Raw genomic sequence first — 18938 nt, 5'->3', positions numbered from 1 at the left:
AAAGAGGCAATAAGTCAGTGGTTTATTTTGCTCTTTAAAAAACATACAGAACAGCCTCTGACAAAACAAATATAACAGCTTTATCTACTAATTACTGGTTTTAAAAGCCTGGAAATTCATTTCACAATGAGAGATTTACAAAATGTATTCTGTAAATATTACAAAGGCTGGGGATCAGAGTTACTATATAGTTTTACAAGTGTCTGAATTGCCATCCTGGGGAAAACAATCCAGAGGTTAACATAGTACCAATTGGAATCATTCCTCTTCACTTTGAATGGGTGCTGCACTTGAAGGGGAGTTGGATCTGGCCTTAAATACTGCATTCTTTAAACATCTAATTTTCCAACTTCCTCTTAAAAGCAAGGAATCTCCAGAACACTAACTGCCTAACCTGAGCGGTGAAGAACACTATCAATCTCACTGATGTCTGCAGACACCGAAGATGCTTAGCAATTCTTCAGGATCAGAAAACAAAAAGAAAATCCAGAGAAACTCACCGTGTTGTAGTGGTCCACATATAATGAATTTCCCAAGCCAAACACAGCGTATCTCATGCCTTTCAGATAGGTTTTGCCAAACCTAAAGTCATTCACAGCCTCTTCTAACCATTTGCAGAACCATGCTGCATTTTCAGTTGGCTGTCCATCAGTGTAGGTAGCAACCAGAAACACACAAATATTTTTGCTGATTGCCTGAAGACAGCATAGCAGAGGAAAAGAATATTTTAAAGGGATGATCAGTGCATTTTCTAAAACAACTTTAATATTAGAGCGTCAGGAAGAGAATGTTATTGTCTTTTTAGAAGTCTAGGTATGAAGTCTAGGGCAGAAAACCCTAGGCATGAAGCTGGTAAATTCACTTTGTATAAACCATGGATTCAATAAATTGGGAAACTGTATTAATAAACATTTTGCCCCATACAGCATTTCCATTCAAAGATCTAAAGGAACTTTATGAACATTAACTAAATAAATCTCAACACCCCAGTGAAGTAGGGAAGAACTATTACTACTCCCAGACAGGACACTGAGGCAAGGACTTGAGAAATATCTCTATCTTACTGAGAAAGCTTGCAGCAGAACCAAGAAAAGAACTCAGATCTCCCAGGATCATAGGTCTGTGTTCTAGACAGACTATCATTCTACCTTCTCTTAGAAAAGAAATAGCAAGTTGATGTCAAATAAGGGCTAATATTAAATTACTTCAAGGTGGTGTTTTAGGCTGTAAGAAGCCCAGCATTGAAGGTTCCCATTTACCCCAAAGATGCACTCTTCAACACAAATCTTATGGGATTTGCAGAGAACTGGGGGAGGTCTGCAGGGAGATGCAGAAGAGATAAGACCTCTCAACAGACCCAGGGAATTGTTACATTTATATACTTTACCTCTCTAGGAAGGGGAAGAAAGAAAAATACTAACCTCTTCGGCTAGACAATCATCTGGATCATAGTTTCTCATGTTAATGATTTCTGCAGGCAAATTAAGGGAGAGAATAGCTTCAGCAAGAATTGTTGCAAATCCCTGGAGAGAGAGACATGGAAAGGCTTTATCTGCAATAATCCAACAGAAGGAAGAGCCAAACAAATTCAAGAGAGGGCGTTAGAAACTCACAAACCTTTTAACAAGAAGCTGATATTTCATATGGCTATCACGGACAGAAATAGAACAAAGACAACTATAAAACACAAATTTTCTTTTTTTAAAAGTGAAGTGCATTTGGTTTTGGAAAAAGTGAGTATTTCTACAGACACACAAAAATCACTCAACTTTAATCAGTTTTTGTCTTTGTCAGAGAAACATTATAAAGCAGAATCTCTCCACACAAGAGGAGTTTAAAGTGACACCAACAGATTAATAGAGTATATTTTAAAGGGTTCACGTAATAACCCTTAGATTTTTCGAGATGAATAATTATTTAAAAACTAATTTCCTCTTCACTTTTTTCATTGTATTGGACAACAAAAACCTAGTCAATTTCACTTTCAGGTTCTTGCACAATGCACTGTTTGCAAGCCAAAGTTACACTTCAATAACATTTTGAATTAACTTTGTCCAAGTAGAATAAAGTTACTTTTACCTTAGCAGTGCCAGTTTGAGAGCCATAGAAAACCTTCACCCCAGCAACATAAACCTCCTTCGTCTTTGGCATTGTATATCCATTTATTAGCACATCTTTTGTTACTTTAGATGGAGTTAGCTTCTGGGTGGATTTTTCATCCTACAAAACAATTGTAGTATCCCAATCTTACCCCTTTCAAACTCATCTTAAGCTAGTTTTCACATAAAATGCAAACCACCTGGTCAGATCTTCAGCATTAGGTTGGTGAGCGCTAGCAAATGTAACAGTGATCATTTTTAGAGTTACAACTGGCCCATAAAAACAATCAAACTAGCATCCTCTCATTTAAATAAGCCATGTTTCTGTAATCTTATCTCAGACTATAGGGCATGACTTGATCACAGCAGGTGTCTGAAGACATGCCTTCCTCCCATCCCACATATCTACACACTTCACCCACATACACAACTGAATATTTTATTAGGGAGTTTTTACCCTCTTAAATGGCATACTCCTGCTCCTAGTGAAATCATGGAATTTTTATGATTAACTTCAATGGGAACAGGACTTGATTCTAAAACATCAGGTGTAAGCAGCTGGCAGAGATAGGATTCTACATTTGAAAAAGTGCTGGCCCCGTCCAGAATGTCAAATCTTCACATAACAAACAGAAGCGATTATGTGAGATCAATTCACATGTCGGTTACAAAGCAGTAAAATATTCAGCAGGTATACTTTTGATATATTTCTAACACACTTCAAGTACTATGATTTTCGAGTATGCTAAGCCACATTTAAACTTTAAGAAGTTAGGACTTGCACGTGGCCTAGGACTACACTGAAATGAAATGCCACATTCCCACATCAAAGTGGGATACATTTCAGTAGTAATCAAAGGATTACTGTTGTAACACTCTGAGATACTTCCAGTTGAAAGACTATAAATGCTAGAATTGTGAAGTCTCAGTTACCTGCTTTTTGGCTTTGGTGGTAATGAACTGAAAGCAGATCCAAATACCGATGCCAAAAGCTGCACAAGAGTAGACGTAAAACCTGTTTAGCCATAAGGACATCAGATGAGTGTAGAAGAAGCTCCATGTATCCCCTGATGCATCTAAAATGAGAATAAATCATGACTGCCCTCTTCCAACTCAGCAAAAGCAGCAGTAGTTTCCTTCATCAACCATTTTAAAAAAGCAACACACGCACACACAGCATCTACCAGTCTCATGACCTTAACTATTCTCAGTCTCCAGATCACACAATGACAGGCAGAAATTGAAATGGCTTTTGACTATGGACACAACCATTATAAATGAATTAGGGACTAGCTGGCCTTTCACCCAGTAAGATACTGCTGCATAGACCGAGCATAACTACATTCTCATATGCATGCCAAAGCCTTGGACTGTTACATGACATCCTAAGTTTCAACAACATAGCTCTGGTGCGCTTAGTCTTAAACTTGTTCTATGCCATTATAAAAAAAAAAAAGAGGAGTCCAGTGGCACCTTAAAGGCTAACAGATTTATTTGGGCATAAGCTTTCGTGGTTAAAAAACCACTGCAGATGAAACTGAAGAAGTGGGGTTTTTACCCACCAAAGCTTATGCCCAAAATAAATCTGTTAGTCTTTAAGGTACCCCTGGACTCCTCGTTTTTTTGTGGATACAGACTAACACAGCTATCCTTCTGATACTTGTGCCATTATAGACTCTTAAGAATTAATACAGTCTTAATGCAAAAGCCAAACTTCATCTCATTGGCCTCAGTCTTGCAACAAATCCAATGAGTGCAAAACCTTGCACCTATATAGAGCTCTGCTGACTTCAAAGAGCTCAGTGCAGGATTAGAACCATTACAAACTGCTCAAATTATACAAGTTTTAATAAACTATGCATCAAGACATGCTTAATATTTTGATTAAACTGAACATACTTTATCAGCATTATACAAGGCACATAACCACAAGGTTTTTATTTAAAAACAGGATTAGCTTTTAAAGTATAGCATTAAGAGCAATATACGTTACAGTGTAGTAAACAGTACTACTTCCCCATTCTCTGTCTTTACTGGTTATGTGCAAAATGTTCAAAGGCTTAAAGATCATAAGCTAACAAAATAAGACTAACTCATTAAATTAATTCTTTCTGAAGAGCAGGGATTGAGCATTCACATTATTACTTCTCATGCTCCTAACTGGGCTCCAACATCATGACTCTAATAGGTACTGGAGTCTGAGATCAGGTCTGCTATCCAACAAAAGAGTGCAAGTAAGGGAAAGGAAAGTTTCTTGGAAACTGAATGCAAAATATTTGGTTTTCTCAGCAACCTCCATTGGGAATAGTCATAAGACTTCTCACACTGATTGTCAGCTCACTTGTTAATTCATTGCCCCAATTCCACGGCTGACCAGCCTTGTCTAGCATTTCAATCAGAATGAGCTACTTGAAAGGAAAGAAATGAGGAGCCACTGAGACAGCAGTCTGTAACCAGAGCCAACCCTACAAGCAGCTGCCTGTCAGAGGCCAGAGTTGTAGTACAGACAATGCTGGAGACCAGAAAATGTTTGTGAAAATCACTGTGAGCAACAGATGTTTTCCAATATTCTTGAAGCAGCAAAAACCCAAAAAGCGTGTCTAGATGGAAATTTGCACCAGTGTGACTACACAGATGTAATCACACAATTGCAAATTGCCCTAATCTAAACAAGCCCTTTAGAATCAGCTCAGTTAATAAACTAGTTTCCAAGGTCCACAACCAAACCAGGAGCGCCAGACAAATAAAAGCTTAGCCTAGCCTTCCTTGGAACAAAAATGCCTTTTTGGTAAAAGGGATATCTAAAAAAAGTATGTTTTCCTAGAAGTCTGGAGACCTCGGTACTATTCCCTGCTCTACCAGTGGCTTGATATTTCATCTGTAACAAGTCTCCTTCTCAACCTCTCTGCTCTCATTCCCACTCTTTGTAAAATGGGGATAATGTCGCTTACCCACTGAAGCAAGGCCAGAGAGGGTAACTCTTCAAACAAAAAGGTTTATTAGACGCTCAGCTTTGAATCCAAATAATCCTCTGGGTCAAGGTTTTATTGCAACAGTTTCTAATTCAATCCCACCTAAAAGCAATCTGGCCAAAATCTCTAATTACCCTCCTCCCATGCAGAAAACTCATAACCCCAAAGATAACCCCTCCCGTTCCTCACTGCTCCCAGTCACACATACCTTCCCTTTATGGAGTTTAGATACACTCAGCTGCCTGTAATTAACACCCTTAAACCCTGGCTGGAAATTAACACCCAAAAGCCAAGGCTATTAGCTGGTTCAGAGATGCTTCCCCCAGGGGCACCACCGGAGAAGGGTGCAGCAATAATTCAGGGTTACCTTCATATTATTGTTTCTTACATTTCTCTGATACTAACAGATTTCACTTTGGGTGTTTCCATCAGAGACATGTTCCAAACTCATTTCTATCTGTAAAGCCAGCCTGCACTCGGGTGGTCCCAGCAGCCCTAAGGTTTTAAGATATTGGTCACAGGGGTCACCCCTTCCAGGCTTGGCACTAATTTGACCCCTTTTTAAAAGAATAAGCAACCGAGCGTATGACGCACTCAGAACTAAAAGCGGCAAGTGAGCGAGCCCGTTCCCACCTTGCTGGGAGCAGCAGGATAACAGGCTATTCCTGATGTGTGATGGCTAAATCAGTATCATTTCAGTTTAATAGGAGATATGTCCTCTGTCAGGGCACTAGTAACAACGATCTCACCAGGTCTCTCCACACAATAGTACTTACCCATGGCAGGAGCATCAGCACAAGCAGCTGGCATAGTTAAGACCTGAAACACCAGCCAAAAATTCAGTATTCCAGAGCGTGATGTGGCAATTTGCAGCTACTCTTCTACGTCTTAGGTAACAAACTTAACTGAGACAGAGAAATCCACAGGAGCGGCTGGGGGCAGCCATGTTGTTTGCAGAGGGATGCTGGGAGGTTTTTTTCTCCTTCCTCCCCACTTCACTTCATAGATTGCTACTCATGAAAAGAAAGCTACACAGAGCTCAGGGCTGGTGTGGCAGTGTTTTCTTCCTCATGCCTAGAAAACAAAAGCACAGGCGATCACAAACACTCTAAACATTTACAGTCATAGAAAAACAATCTCTCATACGCAAACCATCAGATTGGCAGTGCCACTTCACCGGGCTAAAGAAAAGGGACACTAAAATAATACAGTAAAGACAATCACGGCGGGGAGGGGGGAGAGCAGCGAATCCTACACACACCCCACACACGCGGTCGCATAGAAACCGAATGCCACGAACAGTCACAGAAACACCCTGAAGCACAGAGCGACAGGCAGAAACGCAGCCCGCCCGGGAAACACGCCGTGCTACAAAAAAACACACAAGAGCCAGGCCACTCTCACCCCCGTCTCCGACACAATCACGGGAACACCGTCCCCCACGCCAGCCGGCCCTCTGGAGCATTTCACTGCTGTCGAGGAACCCCACCCAGGAGCCACTGGCATCCATGCCCCAGAGAAGGGAGGCACGCGGCCAAGGCGACACGGTGATGGGCGCGCGGGCTGACTGGGTGTGAGCTCCTCCGGCGGGGCCGGTCTCTCTGCCGCCTCCGCAGCACCCTGTCCGTTGACGGCGCTCCGGCCACAACCGCGGTGCGATGCGCTCATATGAATGCACCCTCACGGCGGTGTGGTCCGCTGGGGTCTGGTGTGTGGCTCAGGGGGTGGCCCGCTGCCACGGAGGGCCCACGGCGGGATGACACTCCCTGACAGGCCGTGTCCTGCCCCCTAGGTCCGGGGGGCTGGGGGCAGGCCCGGGTGCGCCTCAGGGGAACCGTGCACGGCGGGGCCGGCTCGGGGCAATGCTTTCAAACCGCCCCTCTCCCGGGCGCCGGGGCAGGCACGATCAGACCCCCACCACCACCACAGCGTGCCGCGGCGCTGTGAGAGCCCCGCGCCCGGGAGCCGTGGCCCGGCGCCCTCCCGCCCCCGGGAAGACTGGGCCCCTGGGAGGGGGGAACTGACCCCACGCGCGAGGAGAAGTCACACCCGCGCGCGCGCACACACCCCCACACCGCGCGCTCTTCTCCCTGTGCGGCCGCTGCCCCGGAACCCTTGATTCGCGGGCTGCGTTTCCCGCCCCGGACGCCTTTCGGCGGCCCCTCGAGCCGCCTGTTTCCGGAGCTGCGCCGACGTCACAAGCGGGGGCGGTGGTTAATAGCCGTGGCGCAGCGCCGCTTGTTGACAGGCTTCCATTCCGGTCTCCGCCGCCTGACGGGCCCCGGGCCCCCTGCGCCGCCATGTCCATCTTCACCCCCACCAACCAGATCCGCCTCACCAACGTGGCCGTGGTGCGGACCCGGCGCGCTGGGAAGCGCTTCGAGATCGCCTGCTACCGCAACAAAGTCATGGGCTGGCGGAGCGGGGCGTGAGTACAGGCTGGGGCGGGGGCTGCAGGGTTGTGGGGAGGAGGGAGATCTGGGGGCGGGGAGGGCTGAGGCAGGTGCAGGGCTGCTGGGGAGGGGGGGGGAGTCCGGTGTGGGTGCAGGGCTGGGAGGCGGGTGAGGGCCCGGGGAGACGTTTGAGGTGGGACCCCCCTCGCTGGGGGGTTTCTGAAGGGGAGGAGACTCGGATGTCTGGGGCGGAGGGGGGTGGATGCCCCAGGCGGTGCTGGGAAGCGGTGCCTGCCAACATCCAGCTCCCAGTGAAATGGACCAGGTCAGGCCCTTCCCCCGGCTGGGCTGACTCACCAGTACCCTACTCCTCTAGCTGGTGCCAACGCTTACAGAGCGGGGGTGACCTGCCCTCATCCTACTCCAGGAGCGGTTCCCACCCAGGCATTGGGGGAGGGGTTCGCAGCATGCAGGGAAGCTAGGAGTTGGCTCTGCCCTGAGTTACTGAGGGGGGTCTGAAAATACCAATTCTGTCTCCATGGGGGCTCTCTGGAATTTGAAGAGTCCATGCTCATAAGTTAAAGCATGTAGATGCTCTCATTCAGGAGTAAACACTGCCTTAATTTCCTGTAACTAAGCGTGGCCTACACTCAGGCTGTGTCTACATTACCACTTATGTCGGTATAAGTCAGCCTCTGAGTGACATAAGTTGCATGGAGCTAAGCACTGCTGTGAACAGCACTGTCGGTGGGAGAGCTTTTTCCACTGACATAGCTGCCACCGCTTGTTGTAGGTGGATTAATGAAATCCATGGGAGAGGTCTCTCCTGTCTGCTTCGAGCGGCTACACTAGAGAGTTTACAGTGGCACTCTCAAGTGTAGCCATAGCCTTAAAAGTTAGGCTGAGGTAGCTACATCAGTCAGGGGTGTGAAAAAACACACCCTTGAGTGTTGCAGTTTTGTCAAGGGAAGAATGCTTCTATCAACCTAGCTACTGTCAACAGGGGAGGTGGTGTTCCTTCATTGATTAGAAAAAAACCCTTCTGTTGGTGTAGGCTGCATGTATGCTGTGGGGTTATGCCAGCATAGTCTCCTGGATCCTCCTTGAATCCTTCCTTGCCCTTTGAAGGTATCTTCACACCTTTAGTTTATTTGCCTTTAACTTTTCTAAGTGTCCTCCTATCTTCTACATGAGGAAGTGTCCCTCCTTTGAACCTGTTGCTCCTTCTCTTCTTCTTGTGAATGTTGTTTTACTTCAGGATTTAGAAATACTCTGTTGCTACTGCCAGTTTTGACTGCTCTTATTTGGAAAATATTGATTTGTTTTGTGTGTCGCAATGTTTGTACTGAGGCTTGCAGTTGGCAGTACTTGTTTTATGTTTCTGCACCACTAAGGTTGAAGAGGCAACAGCGGTTTGAGAATAAAGACCTGTCCCTGCAGTCACTATCAATCTAAAACTCTTATTTTGAATGTCTTTTTCTCTGGGATTTATATTATCCCAATCAGCATAATGTTTGAGAGCCTATTGAGAATCTTTTCTATTTCATTGTCTCAACCATGTTTTTTCTTTAGTTTCTCTGAATAGCTAAGGGTTTAACTTCAAAAAAAAATCAAAGACTAGTCCCACAAAATTAATATTTTTATGTCATATTTGGAGTCCTAAAGGAACATTAATGGCTGCACCGACTTAACTAGCCATTGCTTAACCCCAGCATCTAAATTTTTTTTTTGTGAAAACCAATTCTTAAAATCAATGTTGACATTTTTTAAAATTCCAGTGAAAATAGTTCTCTGTAAACATACATTCTGCAGTGCATGCAATACAAATGTTTCAGCATTGAGAATCAAAATGAGACCGACTTAACTGATTTTCATGGTCCCAGTTGCAAGAAGTGATGAAAGTAAACAAGCAATATAAACTAGAGGAGAAATACATTGGATGTTAAAATTCTTTCCTTTTTAACAAACAATGTGGTAATAGTAATCTAGAAAGGAAATTTGTTTCTCCTTTAAGTCACTTGCTGGTGTCCTCTTAAGAAGTTGGTAATGAATTAACCAGTCCATAAAGCTACAATTAGGTTTACCGAGGGCCCCAAACAACATTCCTCTTGGTGAGAAAGTCCAACAGCTGCCCACACTCAAGTTCCCAGCTTCCACTAATTGGTGCCCTAGCCTCAGACAGAGAGTAGCAACCACAAGACTACTCCCTGCTAGTTAATACTATGCTTGCACGTTTTCTGATTGTGAATACAATTGTTGTTTACCAGTGAAAAAGACATTGATGAAGTTCTACAGACCAATACGGTATTTGTAAACGTCTCTAAAGGTCAAGTTGCAAAGAAGGAAGATCTCCTCAAAGCTTTTGGAACTGATGACCAAACAGAAATCTGCAAGATGGTAGGTCCTCCATACATGAAAGCATAGAGTTAACACACCTTATTGTGAATCACAGAAGATTCTAGCCATCCTCCATTAAAATTTAGCGAACTGAATCTCCATCTGTCAATTGATGCTGTTAGAGATTAATGAATTTTCTAGTATATTACGTGGTGGTGGGTTTTTTGAATTATTGATCAGATTTGGGTAAACACATTCTTTCCCTTCTCTTTGGAAATAAAGTGCTTTAAATCTGTGGTCTTCAGCACTACTTTGTACTTGTCCTGTGAACAAAGCAGGGTCCTATCAGATCAGTCGACTGATAGGGGATGTCCATGCAATGCCTAGTTGCTATAGACAAGTGTGTTGCTGATTCAGTCAAGGATACATTTCTTTCAGTCGCTACTGAACCAGCTTCCTGGTGGGGAGGGAAGGGGCATTCTTCTTGATACCTGATCTTTCCAGTGAGAGATTTATAAAACTGAGTTCTGACCCTTGCACTTTTTATATAGCATCATTAGGATGCATTGTCCTTTACATACATGTCAGAAGCAAAGTCCCCGTCCCAAAGAACTTTAGACCAATTTCTACTGGAAGATAGGGATGGAGGGAGAGAGGTAATAGTTTTGTTTCACACATGTTTTGATCCAAAGGATTTTTTTAGTTATAGTTGTGTATTTATAATGTAAAAGGAATGAGTGGGGGTGAATAGTTAATCTGCATTTTTAATCAAACAAGATATTCAGTAATGCTGTTTATTTTGAAATAGTTTCAGTGTTCAAGATAAACCTGTTATGATTTATTTTTTTTGGTTCCCTTGTTGGTACACGTATATAAACTGTTAACTTCACTTATAGGATTTGACCCTTATCTTAAAAACACTAGTTTCTTTTTTATAGTTTGATGAAACAAGCATTACACTTTTGTGTTAGGGTTTTTTGTATTATGAAAAAATTCTAAAGTTATACTTGACATGCTGCAGAATAACCTAGTCAAATTAAATATATATACACTATTTTTTATATATAATATACATATGGTATGTCTTAGCTTTGTGTGTGTGGGTGTGTAACTGTTACTTTGAAAACAAATCAATAACTTTCCCAGAGCTAGGACTTCTATTCCTCAATCAAATATGTATTATAATTATTTAATAGAATTTTTCATTCTTGATTAATCACGTCTAGATTTTAACAAAAGGGGAGTTGCAGGTGTCTGACAAAGAGCGACACACACAATTGGAGCAGATGTTTAGAGATATTGCAACTATTGTCGCTGAGAAATGTGTGAATCCTGAAACAAAGAGGCCATACACAGTAATCCTTATAGAAAGAGCCATGAAGGATATCCACTATTCTGTTAAACCAAACAAGAGTACCAAACAGCAGGTCAGTATCACTCCCCAAAAATTCTGTTTAAACTTAAAATTTTGTATGCAGTTTCATTATTAACATCCACAGGAGTCACTTGAGCCTAAATCTAAGGATGGTAGGTAAGCATTGTTTGACACAGAGGTGGCACAGGAGCTGAATGTCAGAAAGAAACATATGTTCTGAAATTTTGTAATTTGGTTTGTATCTGCCCATGAAACATGGAAAGGGAAACAAACTACAGATTATTAAAACAGCAGCAACATTGGGTGTAAAACAAAAGCAAGAATACTCAACGCTCATGCTGTCATCTTACCTCTTGTTCAGTGGGACAGTGTGTTTATCCTTAATTTTAAATGTCCTGGCTTTTATAGTTTCGATATAACCACCTTGTTTAACATTTCCAGCTTTTCTGACACCTTAAGTCCAATGCCAGCAATACTTTAACATAAAAAGGCAGATCTTCTCAATAATCAGTTCTGATAATATACCAAATGTATTCCTGGAGAATTCCAGGGGATCGTAACAAGGAACGTTGCTGGAGCATCTATAAGCTGTTGTAAATAATGCTCAGTCTGAGTGGGATGTGGTGCTATGTAAATAACAAATGAGTATAAGTGAATTTCATTTGTAGTTAATGTCTTTTGCAGGCTTTGGAAGTGATCAGACAGTTAAAGGAGACTATGCAGATTGAGCGGGCTCACATGAGACTGCGGTTTATTCTCCCAGCAAAAGAGGGCAAGAAGCTAAAAGAGAAGCTCAAACCACTGATCAAAGTTATAGAGAGTGAAGACTTCGATGAGCAGTTAGAAATTGTAAGAATCTAGTTTCCATAGTTAATTTGTCTACACTTAGTTGCTGTCTTTTGAAAGCTACATGTAAAACCTGTGTTTGGGTTAGCTGAAATTGAACTAAAGTGCTGAAATCTGAATTAATCAGATACATAATTTAAGTGTTTTGGGTTTTGTTTTGGTATTTTAATTCTTCATGGTCTTAGTGACTGCTTTCAAGCCTTGCAAGGCTCAGGACTGTCAGAACACTTACTTGAGGAATGAGAGTTCTTAACCAGCAGGCATGACTCGGTTATCTTCCTGTACCCATATTTGTTGTAGAATTACTGCTCAAACTTAAAGTATAATGCAGCAACTTTTAGTGAGTGCTATGTTTAACATCCTCATTTTGCCAGTCCCCTATAGTTAGGATGTTAAATTTTCATTATCTTATGGTGCATGTGTTTTGCACTGTATCTTACTGCAATTCAGTTCTGACAGTACTGTAATTTATTTAAAAGGTATTCCCCCAAAATAATAAAACCATGTGTAATTAGTAATACTTTGGGATACGTACAACAGACTGGGCTGCTTCTGCAATTTCACTGCTGCATTATCAGCAAGTCAAGCATCAGCAGGTGGAGTTGCAAAACTCCCTTAAAGAAAAGATGGATCTATGTGGATTGATTAAATATAGGCTTTTAGGAATGTGGAAAAGCTTTCTTCAGGCCTATTGGGTCAGTCATCTCTGTATATTAAAATGCCATTGGAGAAAAGGAAACAGTATAGGCTAAAATCTTCACTGATTGATATGTAAAATGTTTCAGGTGTGCCTCATTGACCCAGGCTGCTTCAGGGAGATAGATGAACTGATCCGGTGTGAGACTAAAGGGAAAGGCTCGCTTGAAGTACTCAATTTGAAAGATGTGGAAGAAGGAGATGAAAAGTTTGAATAAAACCCTTCATCAACCTCACTTTTGTGGTAAACACTATTAATAGGTAGACTTAAGCCACCTCATTCTGTTACTTTTGTTTTTCCAACCTATTGCTGCCAAATAACTGCTGTCACTAGTTCTATTTGAGATTTTTTCTATGCCACGTTTCCTTGCATCTGTCTGGGTAACAAGTGCCTTTTTAATAGAGGTGTTTTGAGTGTTCAGTTTGCACTAAGGATAAAGCTATAGGATTTAACAGTGAAAGGCTATACTAGCTTTTGTTTTGGTGTGGGTATTGATTATCAGTAGTCACTGGTGCTATCCAGTGGGCCAAGTCCTTTTCCCTTTAATTTAGTGCTGGGGGCAAGATTGCATATATCCCAGAGAGGCTTATTGTGTATGAGGAGAAACATGCACAGGCAAGTGAATTAAATGAAGTGTCACTTAAACCAGTGCACAGAGTTAGTGTGTACAATATTAACCTTGTTTAATGGCAACATAAGTAGGTGTGACCTAGACTGCCACATGCTACTGCTAGAGAACTTTACCTAGAGAACTTTTAGCAGACCATTCTTCTATATTATTCATGGGACACATGCAAAATATACATTCTAACTTGAGGGGAAAAAAGTGTTCCCCTAATTCATTCTTTCAACTATAAATGAATTATAATATATACTTATATTTATAGGATCTGGCACAAGTGTAGTAGTCTTCTATGCTTCTGTGAGGCTGAAGCTGTGCTTCCACAATCTGCAAAAACTCATTACTAAAATAAACCTGATCTATTCTAGATCAAGGTATCTGCTCATTGAGATTTTCCACTGCTAGAAGTTGTATGTTCCTTTTCTCATCAAAGATAAAAGCCAAAATGCTTTCAACTTCTCTAGTATTGTCATTTTAGAGCCTTTATGTTTTGGTGATGTCCACACACACACTTTCTATCAACTAACCTGCTGCAGAAGATATAGCACTCTAAACTATTTTCGTGCTAAAATTACAGTATAGTTTTTTCAAACTAGATAGTGTATGAATAATACAGCTAAGCAGCTCGAAGGGATGCATTCATACTTCCTGAGATAGAATACAAAATAGAGGGAAAAGAGAATAAATGATACTAACTCACCTACCCATCCATAGATAGTTCAAGGATAAACATGGAGTTTAAATAGTGCCCCTGTAATTAAACAACTTCTGACAGAGTACAATGCAGCAAAACATGCATTAGTTGTTTGGTACAATTTCTGTTTCCTAGTTCTAGGGGATGAGCAAGTACACTGGTCACTTGCTGACTCCTAGAGCTAAGCTGCATATGTATTTTGTGATGAAGTTGTCAGCTGTCCTCTGATTTGATGCATACATTTTCTGCAAAGACTTAAATGTTCTTAGTTTATAACTACAACAAACATACTGCTAACACAAGTACCTAGCAAAGCCCCTCTATCCCCCTCTCAGGCATTTACCTTCCCTTTAGTCTTACAGCCTGAGCTTGTTCACAGTTCAGATTACAGGGGAGGCTAATAATAAATTTAGAAGTACTTAAGTTGCATTGGAGTTTAAGTCCCACTGATAGTCAATGGGATATGGGCTCTTTAGTCATTAAGCATTTTGAAAATTGAAATTACCTGTGTGATTTTGCTGCTGTCTCTCCTTATATGGACACACACTAGACTAAGTAGCTATACCTAAACTATGTTAAGACATTGATTGTGCTAATATTTGAGTACTAAAGATAATCAGTACTAATATCCCATTGAGATTAATTGGGCAATTCCTTAGTTGCATTTAGTGTTTTGGGTTGCCTGCAGCTTTAGCCATCACTGCATCCATAATTAGAGCTGGTTTTTCTTTAGTGATAAAGCTTAGCTTCTGAAGAGCAAACTTGGGAGCTAGCAAGAGAATGAGATGAGTTGTAATAATTTAGTAGAAGCCAGTTCACAAACTGGTTAATAGTGGGGGAAGTCTATGAGCCTGTAAAGCCTTCTCTAGGATATGGGTGAGTTTTTTCAGGTTTTTTGCTGTAGAGGGAGTTCTTTTTTGATCTTTTTGTAATTTATGTACAGTTGGTTTGTTTAGTATTTATGGGTCAGGAAGAAAGGCTGACAAGTATCAAAACAAATCTTATTAAAGTTGACTATCACTTGTGGTGGTTTTCAGTTCTGCTTCAACACCTGTACTTCCTTGCACAATGTTTTCCTGAATATGGATACAATTCACATTTCAAAAAGATACATGTAGAGGTTTTACAATTCTGTCATCTTACTGTTTAGAGAATAAGCACGTTAAGTAAGGAAGTAGAGCCAAAGACTAGTAAAGGAGCACATGGTACACCTACTTGGTCTGTGCTCAGAGCTGAAAAACTTCCAGTATTTCATGCTCTGCCTTTAAAGGTAAATCCAAGCAATATATACATACACCTTTAAAAAGCAGACAGCTAGAAGAAATTGAAACTTTATTCACTATACTTTAGATATTTAACTTATAGGACTAGATGTTTATGAACATTAACATCTCTCAGTCCTGCATGTTCAACTGACGTTAGCTACAATTTTGTATTGTCTACTTCCATAGAAGTCTGTATGAAGATCTCAGTTAAATACACATTTAATACACAACATCCTCAAGTACAAATTGGTTCTGATAAAGTAGATGCTGGATACCATGTTTACCCTTCATCAGAGATTAGTCCCTCTTTAGCAGATACCATTAGGTTTCTTGTCTCTAGTACTTAAATTTCTGAGACAGTATGTTATAGAGTCTTCTACAGGTGGCAGCAGTGAAGGTATTCCACATCACAAAAATCATATAGAAACGGAAGTCTTGCACTTCCAAATTAAGGTTTCATTCACATCTCCATAAGACACCAAAATAATAGATGTATTAAGACCCACAAAAAAGCCTGTCCAATCCTGAATTAAGAGCTAAACTTTCCCTAATAGAAATACAAGTCAAGTATGCAGACAGTCTTATGTTAGGGATAAGTGAAAAAATGTTCTGTGGACTAACAAATATGCTGAAACAGGCTTCAGAAGTGTCACACCAGCTGCAAAGACTTAAACACAAAGTCCTGTATGCTCTATGTACATTTTTTTATAGAAGCAGGAATCTTCCAAAACATCACTTCCTCCCAGTGTGTTCCACTGACTGTTTGCTAATCTTCGCTTTAAAGGGTCCTGTACTTCAGTGGTGCTCTGTAGTTTAAAACGCACTTTAAATTTAAAATGCCTTTTCTCCTAAAGTGTTCTCACAAAGCACATATGATGTAACTTGGCTCCTATATTATTTCATGTTTGCTACTGTATGAAAGATGCTTGTCGTTTCCAGTGCTACAGGCATAGGCTGCCTGTCTGGAAACTGAGCAGCACCACACTCATGACAGGACATGTTTTGATGCTGACATCATTGGGTAGCTAAATGTATATAGTGGTTTTGTGTAAGTAACTTTTGTGGCAGGCAAATGGATTACTCTGAAATTCTACCTTTTCACCTCTTGATGAAAGCATTACTGAATTGCCGAAACACTTCAAATGTAGATCACGTCTGAGTCATGCTGCTGAACCTACAGGCAAATCAAAGAGAAGTTATTTCCACCCACCCTAAAGTTCTGTTTAAGCATATGAGTGGGAACCAGGAATTCCTTAGCTCTAATCCTGGCTTTGATATCAACTCTGGCCTTTAAGAAGTCACATCAAAATGGCTTGACTTATTTTCGTGCCAGCCCCATGGAAGTTTTCACACTGAAAGACATCACTTTGCAGTTTGGATTTTATTTTTCTTAAAACAATTACCTGTATTATTTGTATTAGGAAGATGCTGCTTCTGTCCAACCACATTGGACTGTGTATCTTATAATTCTGTGCCCACAGTCTGCAAGTTAAGGTCATGTGACAGTCTCTAGAGATTCTGAAAAATCTTTAGAATAAATATCTGAAGGAGGTCACGGGCACAGCTCAAGTTTATTGATCATAGAGTAGAAACTCTTGCCCTAACCTCATTCACATACATCAACATTCCTTTAAACCTCCAGTTAGTTCTCTGGCAACCAGCACAATTAGTAGTGCATAAATGAAGTTACTTGCTGGTAACTGTTAAACAACAGTTACCTGCCCTTAAAACAGTCTCACGTACAGACTGAGCTTTTATATCCCCAAATGTATTTACTCACTCACCTACCTGGAAGGAGCCAAGCATACAAGGACACAAGGTCTCCCTCATGGACCTACACAGCACTTGTGTGAAACAGCTGATAGAGAGGCAGTGTTCTATTACCATTGCCATGTAAGAGCTGAATTGTAGGTGGTTTGGTCAATTTCTGTTACTAGTATCTTATTACTTACCCCTTAATGCTGGAAGTTAGGTTTTCACAGCCATAAATACTAGTACAGAAGGGAGTCATGTTTTACGTTTTAAACTGCTGATGCCAGCAGTGAGGACACTTTACTTTCAAGCTTGGTCAAACTATAAAGAAAACGCAGCTATTGAATACAAATCCTCTTGTTGTCTAATGGGATTTATCTTCCATTCGTATTCCAGCTTTGACCACAGATGGAGTGGAGTCAGATGGTCTCATCTTAGCCCCCATGATGCCCATGTTATAAGCTGCTTTAAATGGCATGAAACTGAAGGACTAGAGTAACTAGCAGCCCTCCACAGTTTGGGATTGAGGGGCACTGGCAGAGCTGGGTGGAAGAAGCTTGCCCAAGCTATTAATTCCTTACTTTCACAAGCAATAAATTCATCCACATTTTGGGAAAATACATATAAATCCCATTACCTTTATAATCTGTTTTCTAGTTCCTGTCCCCAAATTGCTGGCAACCAAGGTATTTGTTTGAAAAGTTGACTTTTCCACAGGCACTGTATGTTGATTCTTGTTGGTACATGGGCAGCTGCTTGTGGCATTTAATGGATAAGCTGGAAAGGGCTTTCGAAGATTCATATCTAACAAGTCTCCAGCTCCAAAGGTTTTCATCCATGAGGGAGCCTTTAAAGAACAGAATATGTGAAACAGTGTTCTCACTACATCAGCTCACATTAAGCCAAAGGCATATCAAATTCATGGACCGGAAATTATAGGAGCCTTCTCTCACCCAAGCCTCCCTTTTTTGTCTCTCACATGTTAGTCTAAGATAAATTTCTAGGTTTGAAGAAATCTGGAAGGGCTGGGGCCCTGTTACTGTTGCACTGGTCCAGAAAGGGGCTTGAAAGTTTGTTTGCTGAATCACTAGAATCTGGCGTAAAAAGCTGACTTTCACACACACAAAAATATCATCACACCTGAAGAATAAATAGCCACAAAAAGCATGCAGTAGAAAGAGACTGATAACAGTTAAATGTAGCATAGTTGTAATGAGCTTGCAAGAGCTTATTTTGCACAAAAGCTTTCAGCCTTTATGGGACTCTGCCTGGGAGCTCACAGTCTTTTGACTGTTATATATTTGAGGGGATTCCTCCCATAAAAAGCTTCCAACAGAAAATGCCACTTTCAATGTCTCCAGACCCCCTTTTCACATATTATCAATAGAGATAGTGAATGGTGTGTTTCGTACCAAAATACGAAGCATACGTTTAGCATATGCTTTTAGAAACATTTTAGGGATTCCAATGTTCCTTCGTTTCTGGTGTCAACTGAACCTTCTATATTTATTAACGTCTACTGCATAAGTAAGGTTATCTGTTATTCTTATTATAAAACCTATATTTGTGGTTACATACATTTCCTATTGAACGATCCAAGGATCCAAGAACTTCATTCCAGTGAGAGTAGAGCCCAGTTTGTTTTTCCTCTAATTTCAGCGCATGGATTTCTGACTTCAGCTCTTTCAATCGATCTTCAAATTTTTTGCTCTTTTCCAAGTAATCTAACCTGCAGCCCACACAGGGAGAGAAGAAGCCAAAAAATGAATCTAATTAGCCAGTGGTAGCTCTAACGGAGGGTTTTGTAGTTTTTACATTCATCTATTTTGTAAGGGCAATTTGTAAGAAATGTTCATTCTAAGCTTCTGGGACAAAAACCATCCCCA

General features: G+C 41.2%; 3 protein-coding genes across 17 annotated transcripts in view; 1 reads left to right on the top strand and 2 right to left on the bottom strand.

Moving 5' to 3' along the window:
• LOC140899651 (S-adenosyl-L-methionine-dependent tRNA 4-demethylwyosine synthase TYW1) overlaps nt 1-7492 on the bottom strand; it is a 121750-nt gene extending 114258 nt beyond the window's left edge. For 7 of the 13 annotated variants that reach the window (XR_012155413.1, XR_012155412.1, XR_012155416.1 and 4 more), the window contains exons 1-6: nt 6476-7490; nt 5848-6145; nt 3033-3175; nt 2080-2220; nt 1422-1523; nt 501-695 (exon numbers count right to left, since the gene is read on the bottom strand). Coding sequence is in view for 8 of the 13 variants with exons in the window: in XM_073315492.1 (XP_073171593.1) it covers nt 501-695; nt 1422-1523; nt 2080-2220; nt 3033-3175; nt 5848-5881 (615 nt within the window). In the remaining 5 variants the exon portion in view is untranslated. Of the gene's footprint in view, nt 1-500; nt 696-1421; nt 1524-2079; nt 2221-3032; nt 3176-5847; nt 6146-6332; nt 6348-6475 lie in introns of those variants that run through there. The other 6 variants (XM_073315490.1, XM_073315489.1, XM_073315485.1 and 3 more) reach the window with 6 other exon arrangements.
• The window catches only part of SBDS (SBDS ribosome maturation factor), a 14340-nt gene continuing 2686 nt past the window's right edge, over nt 7285-18938 (top strand). For 2 of the 3 annotated variants that reach the window (XM_073315497.1, XM_073315496.1), the window contains exons 1-5: nt 7285-7499; nt 9732-9861; nt 11028-11228; nt 11861-12025; nt 12808-12962. In XM_073315497.1, coding sequence (XP_073171598.1) covers nt 7372-7499; nt 9732-9861; nt 11028-11228; nt 11861-12025; nt 12808-12936 — 753 coding nt within the window. In that variant the 5' untranslated portion in view covers nt 7285-7371 and the 3' untranslated portion in view covers nt 12937-12962. Of the gene's footprint in view, nt 7500-9731; nt 9862-11027; nt 11229-11860; nt 12026-12807; nt 15084-18938 lie in introns of those variants that run through there. The other variant, XM_073315495.1, reaches the window with a different exon arrangement.
• LOC140899653 (merlin-like) overlaps nt 17580-18938 on the bottom strand; it is a 26860-nt gene continuing 25501 nt past the window's right edge. The window contains exons 16-17 of the mRNA XM_073315499.1: nt 18631-18781; nt 17580-17899 (exon numbers count right to left, since the gene is read on the bottom strand). Of these exons, the coding sequence (XP_073171600.1) occupies nt 17651-17899; nt 18631-18781 (400 nt within the window). The 3' untranslated portion in view covers nt 17580-17650. The remainder of the gene's footprint in view (nt 17900-18630; nt 18782-18938) is intronic.

This window comes from Lepidochelys kempii, chromosome 17 (genome assembly GCF_965140265.1).
Source record: "Lepidochelys kempii isolate rLepKem1 chromosome 17, rLepKem1.hap2, whole genome shotgun sequence".
Lineage (NCBI taxonomy): Eukaryota > Metazoa > Chordata > Testudines > Cheloniidae > Lepidochelys > Lepidochelys kempii.
Note: the sequence above shows the minus strand (reverse complement) of the source record. Positions and strands in the feature narration are given on the sequence as shown.